Source organism: Ammodytes marinus, assembly GCF_949987685.1.
Source record: "Ammodytes marinus genome assembly, chromosome: 16".
Lineage (NCBI taxonomy): Eukaryota > Metazoa > Chordata > Actinopteri > Uranoscopiformes > Ammodytidae > Ammodytes > Ammodytes marinus.
In genome coordinates, this window is record NC_137220.1 from 1,750,101 (window position 1) to 1,765,100 (window position 15,000).

The 15,000-nt window shown below is 42.8% G+C and overlaps 1 protein-coding gene across 1 annotated transcript in view; it reads right to left on the bottom strand.

Annotated features, from left to right (window-relative positions):
• Positions 1–15,000, bottom strand: part of LOC307262953 (mediator of RNA polymerase II transcription subunit 15-like) — a 31,189-nt gene that overhangs the window by 15,167 nt on the left and 1,022 nt on the right. The window contains 9 exon segments of the mRNA XM_080043974.1: positions 822–935; positions 2,572–2,739; positions 3,549–3,719; positions 4,773–4,916; positions 5,204–5,364; positions 8,650–8,799; positions 10,453–10,476; positions 10,997–11,048; positions 13,889–13,976. Of these exon segments, the coding sequence (XP_079900100.1) occupies positions 822–935; positions 2,572–2,739; positions 3,549–3,719; positions 4,773–4,916; positions 5,204–5,364; positions 8,650–8,799; positions 10,453–10,476; positions 10,997–11,048; positions 13,889–13,976 (1,072 nt within the window).

The window sequence follows — 15,000 nt, forward strand, 5'->3', positions numbered from 1 at the left end:
CTGTAGCAGTTTACAGAACCTAGGCTGTTTATTAAAACATTTTCAGCGGGGTTCAAATCCGACCCGTGAACCTTTACTGTAGGTCATCCCCCCTCTCTCTCTCTCTGTCTCCCCATTTCAACTCAGTACTGTCTAATAAAGCTTGAAAATGCAAAAAAATAAAAAATAAATAAAAATATATAAATATTTTCAGCACACACAGTACGGACAGCTAGCAGATGGTGAGGAGAAATTCATAAATATGTCGACAAGCGTTCTCCAGAATCACTGACTCGAACATCGAAGGACTAGAACTGTTGTAAAAGGTGCACTATGTATCTCTGGGTGTGTCAGAGAAGTGAAACATTTTCTAAGATTTATTCTCATAACTGAATAAACAAACTTTCCTCACAGGAAAATGTGATCCCTGGAACACTGTTTGAAGTTAGAAAGCTTCCTGAAAAGTTACTGTTTCACTGTTGTTGTTTACAGCAGCAGGGCCCGCAGTTTGGTTGACAAACATATTCTAGTCTTACGTTTGGTTCCAGGTTCCTCAAAATAATTTAGTTTTGAGTTATGATGATAGAATTATTCAACACTAAGAACTACCTGTGGAGAAATCATGTTTAGTAAACTAACTTTGTACTTTTTACTCTGTGTTTTTCTTTATAGTTTGTAGTGATATGGATCCCCCTGGGTCTAAAAATAAAGAATTATTATTATTCACTACAGGCTCTGTGAATGTAAACAAACCCCCTCCTCTGAAACTACACAGTGCACCTTTAATCGTTGTGTGTTTCATTCATAGTAGAGACATAGAGACGTAGAGACATTGAAAGCACCTGAGCTCGCGGCGCCTGCGGTCTCACCTGTCCGGGCCCGGCGGCCGCCAGCTGAGCCTGAGCGGCCGCTTGCTGGGCGGCTTGCTGCTGCTGCTGCTGCAAGGCTGCACGGGCCTGCTTTCACACACACACACACACACAGATAGGGCACAGACAGACAGACAGACAGACAGACAGACAGACAGACAGACAGACAGACAGACAGACAGACAGACAGACAGACAGACAGACAGACAGACACACACAGCAAAGCATGCAAGCAGAGGGCTGGGTAAGCAATGGTGTTTTTCCATACACATGTGGTGGCTTGGTTTAAATTTCCATTACAACAGCAACATGGTCGTCAAACTTTAAGATCAATTCTTTCTGATACACGAGACAAACATAAGATTCAAAATGAGGTTTATCTCCGACGCACGGGGCAATAGGAGCAATACAATAAAATGAAGAAGAAGAGAAAGATGAACAATATTAACAATATTTAGAGAAAATTTATTCTAAAAAAAGTATGTCTTAAAGGTGCAGTGTGTAATATGACATCATCAAGAAAGTTCTACAAAGTTCTAGAATGCAGCGCTCCCTGGGTAACCCCAACCCTTTAGAATAATAACAGAAGCTACAGTGGCCTTCAAGGACAAGAACAATTCTACATTTTAAACAATGCACCTGATGACATTCCAACTATGACACTTTCAAGATGGCGGCACTAGGCCTTGGTCAAAAATATGCAGAAATATGGACATATATGCAGGTCTGCAGTGTGTAGAATTTTGGGTTTTATTTCCTAGCAGATTTTGTAGAAAGTAATTATAATATCCATAAGTACATTTAATTTAGTGCATAATAGCTGAATTTTTTTTTTTAATTATTATTTTTTCCCTTAGAAAGGCTCTTATATGTCCATATTTCTGCATATTTTGGACCAAGGCATAGTGCCGCCATCTTGAAAGTGTCATAGTTGGAATGTCATCAGGTGCATTGTTTAAAATGTAGAATTGTTCTTGTCCTTGAAGGCCACTGTAGCTTCTGTTATTATTCGAAAGGGGTGGGGTTACCCAGGGAGCGTTGCATTCTAGAACTTTCTTGATGATGTCATATTACACACTGCACCTTTAACCTGTATGTTCATGTAAACAGACTAGTATTCATTGTTAGTACCTTGACGTAGTTTACCAGTATGACTGTGTGTGTGTGTGAAAGAATAGAACCTGGATCCCTGTAAAGTTGAACAGTTTAATACGTTGCTGAAGACTCACTTTTGTTGCATTGGCCTTTAACACAAGTTGAGACTTTGACACTCCTAACTTTTTTTCCTCATGTATCTTCTATGTTGTTTTGTATTGTATCTTGTTCAGCACTGTGGTCGACTGATGTTGTTTTTAAATGTGCTATAGAAATACATTTGACTTTGACATATTGCAACCACTTCCTGCAGTCTTCTTCAACATGTCCAAGTACAAACACATGAATACTAGTTCTGTTTACATGAACATACAAGTTCATTTACCAAGTCAGACTCAATTAACCTTATTGAATTATGCCTGTCTTACCACGGTGCAAAAATAAAAATAAAAATAAAAATAAAAATAAAAATAAAAATAAAAATAAAAATAAAAATAAAAATAAAAATAAAAATAAAAATTTAAATTTAAATTTAAATTTAAATTTAAATAAATTATAAAATATGTATTTTTTTCATCCCAAAACATTTTTTTATTGAATTTTTTTTAATAAAGTATGTCTGTCTTACCTGGAATGCCTGGATCTTGAGTTGGTGTTGCTGTTGTTGCTGCTGCTGTGTGAGTGTGTTGATGGGGACGTGCTGTGCGGCGGTCATCTGTCCGGCCAGAGACTGAGGGGTGATGCCCGGAGGCGGCTGCTGCTGCTGCATCTGGCCCGGCTGAGGCTGAGACTGGACCTGGACCACGGACAACGGGAGTGAAATAACAGCATTATACACACAGGCACACAGACAGGCAGATAGACAGACAGACATACATACAGACAGACAGACAGACACACACACAGAGACACACAGACAGACAGACAGACAGACAGACAGACACACACAGAGGCAGAGGCACACAGACAGACAGACATACATACAGACAGACAGACAGACAGACAGACAGGCAAACACAGAGGCAGAGGCACACAGACAGACATACATACAGACAGACAGATAGACAGACACACACAGAGGCAGAGGCACACAGACAGATAGACAGACACACACAGAGGCAGAGGCACACAGACAGACAGACACAGACAGACAGACAGACAGACAGACAGACAGACAGACAGACAGACAGGCAAACACACACACACACAGGCGCACACACAGACACACACAGACGCACACACAGGCGCACAGACAGAGACACACGGGGGCTGACACACACACAGACGCAGACACACACAAACAGACAGAGGCACGCGCAATGTATTTTTACTTTTAAAATGGCTACGAGGAACTTTTAAGTTTTGTTCATTCTAGCGCCCCCTTTGGACAAAAGCGGTAGTGTCCAGCTGTTGTTCCTGGGTGAGCGTATATCCATGACAAAGGCATAAAGAAAAACTACCTCAAAAATAGCATCCTTTGCACTGATGGTCTCGCTTGCCTTTACATGTTACGTATGGTCATCACAGGAAAAATGTGACTTTCGTAAACATTCAAAAGTTCCTTGTAGCTACTTTAAAGAAAGGATATTGATGAATGTATGTCACCTGTTGTTGCTGATGCTGCTGCTGTTGTTGAACCATGTGTTGTATGGACTGGGCCTGCGCTTGGGCCTGGGCCTGGGCCTGCGCTTGGGCCTGGGCTTGCGCATGTTGCTGCTGGAGCTGCAGTTGCACCATTTGCTGCTGCTGCTGCTGCTGAATCCTGGTCTGGTGCATCTGGGGGTAAAGATTGGGAAGGACAGTTTAGTTAAAGCTGGGGTATGTGATTTCTGATTGAGCGGTACACTTTGACCAATCAGAACGAGGCTCCGATTCTCTGTTCTTATTGGCTGTTGGGACTGTCCATTCACTTTGGCACAACGTTGTTGGTGTAGAGTGTGTCAGGGAGGGACCATAGGGGAGGGACCAAAGAGAACAAGTGGAGCGGTTGAGGTATTTGGATTCGAATCTCTATCCCAACTGCTATTTTCTCCCCAAATCCTCCACCCCAGCTTTAGGTTACACAAGACACATTGAAAGTTGTCTTTTCACATATCTCCTCTTCAGTTTTCTACTTCATAGGGGATCCAACCAGAGACCTCATGGTTACTGGGAGGAACCAGAGACCTCATGGTTACTGGGAGGAACCAGAGACCTCATGGTTACTGGGAGGAGGAACCAGAGACCTCATGGTTACTGGGAGGAGGAACCAGAGACCTCATGGTTACTGGGAGGAGGAACCAGAGACCTCATGGTTACTGGGAGGAGGAACCAGAGACCTCATGGTTACTGGGAGGAGGAACCAGATACCTTATGGTTACTGGGAGGAGGAACCAGAGACCTCATGGTTACTGGGAGGAGGAACCAGAGACCTCATGGTTACTGGGAGGAGGAACCAGAGACCTCATGGTTACTGGGAGGAGGAACCAGAGACCTCATGGTTACTGGGAGGAGGAACCAGAGACCTCATGGTTACTGGGAGGAGGAACCAGAGACCTCATGGTTACTGGGAGGAGGAACCAGAGACCTCATGGTTACTGGGAGGAGGAACCAGCGACCTCATGGTTACTGGGAGGTGGAACCAGAGACCTCATGGTTACTGGGAGGAGGAACCAGAGACCTCATGGTTACTGGGAGGAGGAACCAGAGACCTCATGGTTACTGGGAGGAACCAGAGACCTCATGGTTACTGGGAGGAGGAACCAGAGATCCCATGGTTACTGGGAGGAGGAACCAGAGATCTCATGGTTACTGGTCAGTGTGTTCTTTGCTGTTGGCATGGCTGCGTACCTGGTTCTGTTGTTGCTGGTTCTGGACCTGTTGTTGTTGTTGTTGTTGTTGTTGTTGTTGTTGTTGCTGCTGCTGCTGAAGTTGCTGGTTCTGATGATGCTGCTGTTGTTGCTGAAGCTGCTGAACCCTCAACTGCTGCTGCACCTGGACAGACGGATAGACAGACAGACAGACAGACAGACGGATAGACAGACAGACAGACAGACAGACAGACAGACAGACAGACAGACAGACAGACAGACAGACAGACAGACAGACAGACAGACGGACAGACGGATAGATGGATGGATGAACGGATAGACAGACAGACAAGATTACTTAATGAAATTAAAATTAATTAAAAATTCCTGTATCCAGCAGCGGGCCAGCAGCTCATACGTATCTACACTTAGGGTGAAGTGCATAGAAAGTCCAAAGTGTATAAAACTCACCTGGAACTGTTGCTGTTGTTGTTGCTGGATGGCAGCATTCTGCTGTTGCTGCTGCTGCTGCTGCTGCTGCTGAGCTTGTTGCTGTTGAAACTGTTGGAACTGAAGCGACTGCTGCTGCGCCTGGGTCAGCTGCTGCATGGGGTTCTGGCCGGCCCCCCCTACTGAAGGGTGAGCGACAAGAAGATGATGTACTGACCTGGGCTGTGTGAGGAAAGCCCTACTGACCTCCTACTCAAACTGACGTCCTACTCATACTAAAAGCCCTGCTAACGTCCTACTCATACTAAAAGCCCTGCTAACATCCTACTCATACTAAAAGACCTACTTATGTCCTACTCATACTAAAAGCCCTTCTAACATCCTACTCAAACTAAAGTCCTACTCATACTAATTTTGAAGTCAATTTGAGTATGTGACGGTTGTGTATGCGAGTTTGGGTAGGCGAGAAAATGCCCGGATGAGTACTAACTTCCGGGAAGATTTTGTGTATGCATCGATAGGATACTTTTTCCTACTCAACGAACCTCGCATACACAATGGATGGTGAAGTAGAAAGTATGTTGTATATACATGTGGAGTATGTAGGAGGGAGGACGTTAGTAGGGCTTTTAGTATGTAGTATGTACATGTGGAGTATGTAGGAGGGAGGACGTTAGTAGGGCTTTTTGAACACAGCCCTAGTCTCCTACGGAACATGGCTAAAGGGAGAGCTAACACAGACTTAAACACATACAGTAAGCCAAAGCAGAGACAGAGAAATAAGACCAAAGTGTGACACCAAAATAGGCAGTTTAGACGCAGCCACCATCCACCGAAAGCTCCGACGTGCATTTACATCAGACAGACACCAGGGGCCCTATGAAATCCGCTTTATTTTTCCCAGAATTCAGTTTTTTTTTATTATATTTTTTTGCGCTTAGCAGAGATTGGCTGAGAATCGGAGCAGCGGGGGCGGATTGCATTTGCTTAAAGAGAGCTGAGTCGGAAGGCAAAGCTCTGGATCTACCGGTCGATAGTCTTTCATACCCTAAACCTATGGTCATGAAGGCTGGGTCATGACTGAAAGAACTAGATCGCTGGTGCAAGCGGCTGAGAATATTTTTTTTCAGGAGGGTGGCTGGCATCTCGTCTGCTTAAGAGATACCCTGCGTTCCAAATCACATACTCTTTCTTTTTACTACACTACATACTAAAGTACAGAAGAGTTTTAGGGCCACAGACAGGAGAGAAAGGAAGATTTTTTTTTTTTTTCATCATGTCGAGAAATGTCAAGAATAAAGACGAATACTCCAAAATGCTATTGGAGTTAGTGGGGGCATTTATGTATTTTCAGCATGCTACAATTGACGTGCATGTATTGGGACATCCTAAATCTTTTTCTGGCGTACTAAATAGTGTGGAAGTATGTAGATTGGAACGCAGGGATAGAGTGAGAAGCCCAGTCATCCTGAGAGACTACGAGTAGAGTCGCTGATACTTTGGTAGAAAGGAGCCAGTTGAGAAGGTTCTGGCATCAGGGAAGGAATCCCCCTGGATATATTCCACTTCTCCCTGATATCGTAATTTTAATCAAATTAAGTCAAATTCTGCGGCATTCCGTGTTTAACAGTATATTCAGCTTTGGGGGCGCCCTAAGCTCAGTTGGTAGGGCGTCCCCCCCCCCATGGGCCTCGGCCAGCAGCGGACCCGGGTTCTATTCCAGCCCGCGGTCGTTCTCTGCATGTCACTCCCCTCTCTGCCCCATTTCACCTCTGTCTCTACACTATTAATAAAGCATAAAAATGCCCAAAAAATATCAACAAAAAACAGTATTTTCAGCTTCTATTTCATTGCCCCACATTTCTTCTCTATCGAAGACATGTAATTATCACGTCCTTTTCCATCTAATTTGGATTATTTTGATCATCTATGTACTTTGTCTCCTTATTTTCTAAAGTGTATTTGATAGCCGTATAAATATGATTTGATTGTGATTATTGATAGGGGTGGAACTCTTTTACAAGCCTATTCCTTCGTGATATTTCTCTACTTATGACATCTATTGCAGCATGTCCGTCCTGGGAGAGGGATCCCTTACTCTGTCGACTCTCCCTGAGATTTCTTCAATTTTTTTTTTTAATCCCGGTAAAGGGTTTTTACTGGGAGTTTTTTCAGCCGAGCTAAGGGTGTAAGGGCAGGGTGTCAAATGGCGCTTTTCCACCGCATGGTATCAGCTCGACTCGACTCGACTCAACTCGCATTTTTGGCGTTTCCACCGCAATTTCATGGTACCTGGTACCTGCTAGCGGCTGCTTTTTTGGTATCGCCTTGCTCTAGGGTCCAAGCGAGCTGAGTCGAGCTAAAAGGTGACGTCGGCAGACGGCCGGCCGCTGATTGGCCAGAGACTACCGTCTGCCGGCTTCATTCTGTTGATTATTCTCCCCTTGATTCTCAACAACTCTCCGGGACTTTTATGTGTATTTTGTCTCGCCGCGTGCAGCCTTCTTTGGCTCGCTTTCATTTGATTTGCATCACAGACCCGATTTTTTTCCATATATTCGCTAAGCTCACCCAGTTGTGTTGGCTGTTGGGGAAGTTACTTTGAACATACGAGAGGAGACATAGCAGCTAGGCTAAATAGCCTATAGCAGCAAGCTGGGACAGACATGATAGCGAGCGATTACATTACAAGCCTCGGACTGCACTGATTACCTCAATAAAATATTCAGGCTGAGACACGGCTTGCATTTGAAAACACGTATCCTGAAACAAGCACTTAACAGTCAACTTTATCATGCCCGTGTTTACGTGCATAGGGATGTACGTGATGCATCCCTACAGCTGTGTGGCAGTCACACATCAGGACACAAACCCTACCCTTTTAACGGCCCGTAGCAATATTATTCTACTTCTTTTAGCAAACAGATACAAGGGGAGTATTTTCTTAAACATTTCTCATCCGTGTTTTTGGCGGTTGGTTCAGTTAATAGTGCAACAACTGCTCGTAATTTCTGCTCTGCTACTTGACTCCGGAGTTGGCTTTCAGCCCCTTACGACAACCCCGCCCACGTTCAGGAGGTACTATTTTCGGTGGAAAACGACCCGTGCTGCTACCAAACCAAGTTAAACTGAGTCGAGTTGAGTCGAGTCGAGCTACATTTGCGGTGGAAAAGCGCCAATATTGTATCATATTGTATGAAATGTAAAGCCCACTGAGACAAATGTATCTGTGATTTTGGGCTATACAAATAAAACTGATTTGATTTGATTTGATTTGATTTGATTTGATTTGATTTGATTGGGCTTTGTTCCCTCCTTGCACCATTAATGTTAATGTGTGCTAAAATAAAGAAACTAAACTAAACCAAACTAAACTATTGCCCAATTCCGTGATTCTGTTCCGAGTTTTCGTTGTCGCGGAAATCATAGGGCCCCGTCTACACAGCACATGTAGGAAACACACTCACTGGCTCCGGGGTTCCCAGCCACCCCAGCCATGGCATGCTGCTGGCCTATCTGCATCTGCCCCATGGCCCCCATTCCCCCCACGGGACCGGCCGGCCGCGGACCCAGCCCCCCTCCGACCCCCGTCAGGTTAGTGAGGGCATTCATCGGATCTGAAGAATGAATCAATGAATGAAAGAAAGAAAGAATAGAGTTCAGGGCTGTAACAATACAAAAAACTAACGATTCGATTTGTACCACGGTTTTTTGAGCCACGATTCGATACATAGGCATACAACGATTATTTTGGAATTTGAAAAGCATTTAACTTAATGTAAAATTTAATAACAATTAACCTGAACAGATTTGAACACAAAAGAACAATATAAGCAACATGAATAAATAAATAAATAACCAAAGATATAACATCTCTCTCTTCTCTCTAACAAAATAATACTGTTGAAAAGTAAATATATTGAACTGCGCTGTAGACCAAAACTCAAGTTAGAAAACAAATAAACGCTTAACAACTACAGCTTCTTTCACCAAACCTGTTCTCAAAAACGAACGGATAAAATAAAATAAAATAAAATAAAATAAAATAAAATAAAATAAAATAAAATAAAATAAAATAAAATAAAATAAAATAAAATAAAATAAAATAAAATAAAATAAAATAAAATAAAATAAAATAAAATAAAATAAAATAAAATAAAATATGTTTTTTCACATCGCGGTGCGGGATATCGTGCCCTCTGTATCGTGATGCTCGGTTCGATACACATATTGTTATTGTTACAGCCCTAATAGACTTATTGTCATTATGTCACAAGTAACAGAGCAACAAAACGACCAGTTACATCCCGTCCAAAGAAACATAAAGAGAGACAGTGTGGGGAGACAGGACGGAGACCATTAAGAGTAGATAAGATTAAAGGGAAAACAACAGAAGAACAGACAACAGACAATATTACGCAGCTCCACCAATCTGTCTGTTCGTCTGTGTGTGTGTGTCTGTCTGTCTGTGTGTGTGTCTGTGTGTCTGTGTGTATGTCTGTGTGTCTGTGTGTCTGTCTGTCTGTCTGTCTGTCTGTCTGTCTGTCTGTCTGTCTGTCTGTCTGTCTGTCTATATGTCTGTCTGTCTGTCTGTCTGTCTGTCTGTCTGTCTGTCTGTCTGTGTCTGTCTGTCTGTCTGGTTAGTCAGGTCATTCAACAGACAATATTACGCAGCTCCACCAATCTATATGTCTGTCTGTGTGTCTGTGTGTCTGTGTGTCTGTGTGTCTGTCTGTCTGTCTGTCTGTCTGTCTGTCTGTCTGTCTGTGTCTGGTTATGCAGGTCATTCAACAGACAATATTACGCAGCTCCACCATGCACAGCTGACAGCCTGATCACCATGAGTCTGGCAGTGGCTAGGGGATGGAATGTCACTTTAGATTTTTCTAAATTTGAATATTTGTTTGAAGGTTCGTTGAAAAGTTCATGAATGGAACTGTAATTTCCTGTTCGATATACAGCCCCGGGAAATATTCAGAGACCAGTCTGGATTTTTCTTAAATCTTTATCTCTAAATTTATATTTACTCAAATATATGCCTATAAATAGTAAAACAAGAGACACTGAACATTTGGAGACGTACCGTAATTTTTTTCCAGAGCTGTGTATATATATATATTCGAATATAATCAAACGAATTACAGGTCATTTTAAATTCGTTCAAACTTAATTTTTGGAGAAAGTGACAGCCCTAGTACTGGCAGATTCAGCAGAGGACAGAAAACAGCAAAGAAAACCCAAAGGAGGAACCAAAGCAAAGTTCCACATACCTGGACCGCCAAGTGTCTTCTTGTCTGTAAAAAAAGACACAAGTTTTGAGTAGCTTCGTCTGAATGAACACAAACTGCAAAAATAGTTCAAGCCATTTTTACTTTTTTTCTTTTTTTTTTAACCTTTATTCATACAGGTAAATCCCATTGAGACAGAAGACTCTTTTACAAGGGAGACCTGTTTTCCTTTCCCACGTTACCATTCACACACACATTCATACACCCACATTCATACACCGATAGCAGCAGGCTAACTATCGACATTCACACGAGGCAAGGTGGGTGAAGTGTCTTGCCCAAGGACACAACAACTATGACACAGGTGGCAGGGCGGGAATCGAACCTCCATCCCTTTGATCATCGGCCGACCCGCTCTACCAACTGAGACACAGTCGTTACTTTATTTATTAATTAATTTACTAAACAAAAAATAAAAATAAAAAAGCCTTGACATACTTCATCTTATGTGTAATGAATCTAGGATATATGAAATTCAAACTTGTATTTTGAATTTTGAGGTCTTGGTGGGATAAATGTTACTTACGAATGTCTCTGAAATGTATGATCAGCCTCGCCACCAGTGATAAATACTCCTCCTAAGGGAAAGACATCTTGTTAGACTCGTTAAAACATATTCAGAGGGGGGAGGGGGGTGGGGGGGGGGAATACAAAAATGATGTGAAAACTGTGACCTGTATATAGAGCACTGCATTTGTTTATTCATGCTTCTCACCAATAAAAAAAACTTTTAAATAAATAAATAAAACACATTAAGAGCGTCTTGGAATGGATTTTTTTCTTCTTTTTACAATATGTTTGTTGTCGTCCAGGTAAAGTAGAAAAACAAGGAATTTGACTTGGGTTAACCATTTGCTCTTAAAGGGCAACACTCAATATAATAAAATATATAGAAAAGTCCAATTAAAAATGTTAATTTTTTTTCCTAAAGGACGGTGCAAAGGACTCATAATCAGATAACTAATGAATAATGGATTGGATTTATATAGCGCTTTTCAAGGCACTCAAAGCTCTTTACAGGGTTCCAGGTTCCATTCATTCACACACAGTCATACTGGTGGTGGTAAACTACCATAGTAGCCACAGCTGCCCTGGGGCAGACTGACGGAGGCGTGGCTGCCATTCAGCGCCTACGGCCCCTCAGACCACCACCTCAAACATACAGCAGTCATACACATTCACACGAGGCAAGGTGGGTGAAGTGTCTTGCCCAAGGACACAACAACCATGACACAGGTGGCAGGGCGGGGATTGAACCGCCAACCCTTGGATCATTGGCCAACCCGCTTAACCACCTGAGCCACGGTCGCCCCCGAATACTAAAGGAATAAGACCTCAACAGGACTTTTAAACTGCATGTAAACACCTTTATCCGATCTACTTCGCACACAAATCGGCACATTAACGGACAAGAGAAGTAGGATAAGAACACCTAGATAATTCGTTCATTGTCGGCTTTCTCTCTGCATGTATACAGGGATCGCAGGGTTCGACATAACGTATAGCCCGATGGCCCGGGGCCAGTAAAATCATATGCAGGGCAAGTTGATTGGCCAGTCACTGTCCCGCCCGGGCCAGTGACTGGCCAATCACAGTTCAGTATCTTTTTGTAGATTACCTTTTTTGTAGACTATCATGGTTCATTGAAATGCGCGTTGAGAGTCGTAATGAAAGCAGTGTTTATTTAAGACTCAATATAATAAACCTAATATAAAATATATTTTTTAATGAAAGGCCAGTGGACAACCGATGCGTGGGCGTTTTGACAGGCAGAGCAAGAAGCGGGTGCACTCTCGCTCCGTTGGCAGAGCTGCCTATCGTCCGCCTGCGAGTCGACACATCAATCGACTTGCTTTGCCCCCTTTCTTTCTTCCCACAGCAGAGGTTGAGGTGCAGAAAGTGATAACTGCGCTTTTCCTTTATCTGCCACCGTAATGTTACAGTATTTGCATACAAGCCCCAATGGTAATACAAATGAGAGGCGTTATTTAAACGCTGTGAATGCGTCTCCGGTGATTGTGTCGGTTGTAGACAGAAACGAACGAAGGGACTCCGCTCACTGTACAGTTCCTATAGTCGCGCAGTTTGGCACTGTGTTTTCAGGCTCGAGACATTCAATCAAATCGCGGAAGTCTTTCCCATTGAAATCGCTAACGGGGAGAATATCCCCGGTTATTATTTTAGCCACAAACCACAGTTCATCTGCGCGGCGGCTCACTCGCTGGCGAGATCACACGGTGAAACGCTGCTGTGATCGGACGAAGGCATTGTGTGTTTCTAAGGTGATTTAACGTCTTAGTCTTAGACGAGCGTTTAACTTGTGCTGCATATTTTGCACTGCATGGTTTTTTATCAATAGTTTGAAAAAATGGTCCCACACCGGACTCTTAATGTGAAGCTGACACTTCATGGAGAAGTGACACTGCTGCAGCGCGCTCACGACCAGACGTGAACTCACATACACGGTGAAATATCCCATTAAAAAAACGGCATAACCCCCTGATTTTCGTATTTCTATTCTATTTTTAAAGTCAACTTGAGCGCAAGTGGAAAACCGGTCATTCGGTCGACACATTCACATCCCTAATGCATATAGAGAAAGTAATAAAAACAGCCTACCACACCACAAAGAATGATCAGACCTTCATCTCTTATTTTTTTTTTTATGTTTGAACATGACTTCTGCAGGTGAACTATTCATTAAACTGCCCAAATTCAAGAATAAAAACAATCAAAAATCATAAAATCAAACTACTGGACTTTAAAATACTGGCCGACTCTTTCAACATACTTTCAGTTGTAGGCTTCTAATTCAATATGTTTGCCTGGTTTTATATTATGTGTATGAGCAATATCAACATTTCATATAATTAACTAAAATAAAAATAACCAAATCTAAAGGGAATATCTATACTGTTACAGTATAGATATTCCCTTTAGATCTGGTTATCTTTCTTTATTTTTCTAATACAGGTATTATAATTATTGACACTAAATTATGAAGAAAAAAAAAGTGTGTGCAGGGCCAGTGAAAATATACAAGGGGCCAGTAAAACTCAGATCCACTGGCCCGGCGGGCCAGTAGGAAAAAAAAGTTATGTTGAACCCTGGATCGGATATCGCATATCGGACTTCTCGTTCTGTGCTTGTGTGCCTGCGCGTGATAGGCTACACCATGGGTTATTGACGGAAGAGAACCGGACGTGGCTCTAAAACCACTTGTTGAAAGCATGGTTGAAAGGGCTACAGCGCCACCTAGCATAGTGGAGACAGCCATGCATCGGACATTTATCCGATTTCTGAAAGGCCATGTATACTCAGACAAGTGACGTGGTCCGTTCGAGTGTCTTGTTCGATATATGTGATAATCCAATCTAGTTGTGCCATGGAAACGCACTGAGTGACAGTAGAGACTCACCCTGGACTTGGCCTTGACGTAGACGTGGTTCTCCATGTCGTTGCTGGACTTGGTGTGAGCGGTTCCTGCGTTCCTCATCGCTTCTTCACTGGAAGAAAAACGGAAAAGATTCAAATAACTTCACCAGTTAGTATTCAGAATGTATCTACTGGAAATACTGTTTATCTTTATCTTATTGTATTGTTCCTATTGCACCTGTGTGTGTGTGTGTGTGTGTGTGTGTGTGTGTGTGTGTGTGTGTTCCTATTGCACCGTGTGTGTGTGTGTGTGTGTGTGTGTGTGTGTGTGTGTGTGTGTGTGTGTGTGTGTGTGTGTGTGTGTGTGTGTGTGTGTGTGTGTGTGTGTGTGTGTGTGTGTGTGTGCATGTGTGTGTGTGTGTGTGCGTGTGTGTGTGTGTGTGTGTGTGCGTGTGTTCCTATTGCACCGTGTGTGTGTGTGTTCCTATTACACCGTGTGTGTGTGTGTGTGTGTGTGTGTGTGTGTGTGTGTGTGTGTGTGTGTGTGTGTGTGTGTGTGTGTGTGTGTGTGTGTGTGTGCATGTGTGTGTGTGTGTTCCTATTGCACCGTGTGTGTGTGTGTTCCTATTACACCGTGTGTGTGTGTGTGCATGTGTGTGTGTGTGTTCCTATTGCACCGTGTGTCGGGGATAAACATAATTTTGATTTGTATGTATGTCTTGCATGTATGAATTTATGAATTGAAGATAAAGTTATTATGAAGCACTGTATATATAATTAACTGGATAATTATGGAATGTAAAGCCCACTGAGACAAATGTATCTGTGATTTTGGGCTATACAAATAAAACTGATTTGATTTTGATTTGATAATTATTAATTATTGTGGGGTTACTGCGTTCCTCATAGCTTCTTCACTGGAAGGAAACATTACATTACATTTAGCTGAGTCTTTTATCCAAAGCGACTTCCATTAAGTGCATTCAACCATGAAATGTACAAACTCAGAACAACAAGAATCACGGGGGCGCCTTTAGCTCAGTTGGTAAGGCGTCCCCCCCGGGCCGGGCCCAGCAGCAGACCCGGGTTCGATTCCCACCCACGGTCGTTCTCTGCATGTCACTCCCCTCTCTGCCCCATTTCACCTCTGTCTCT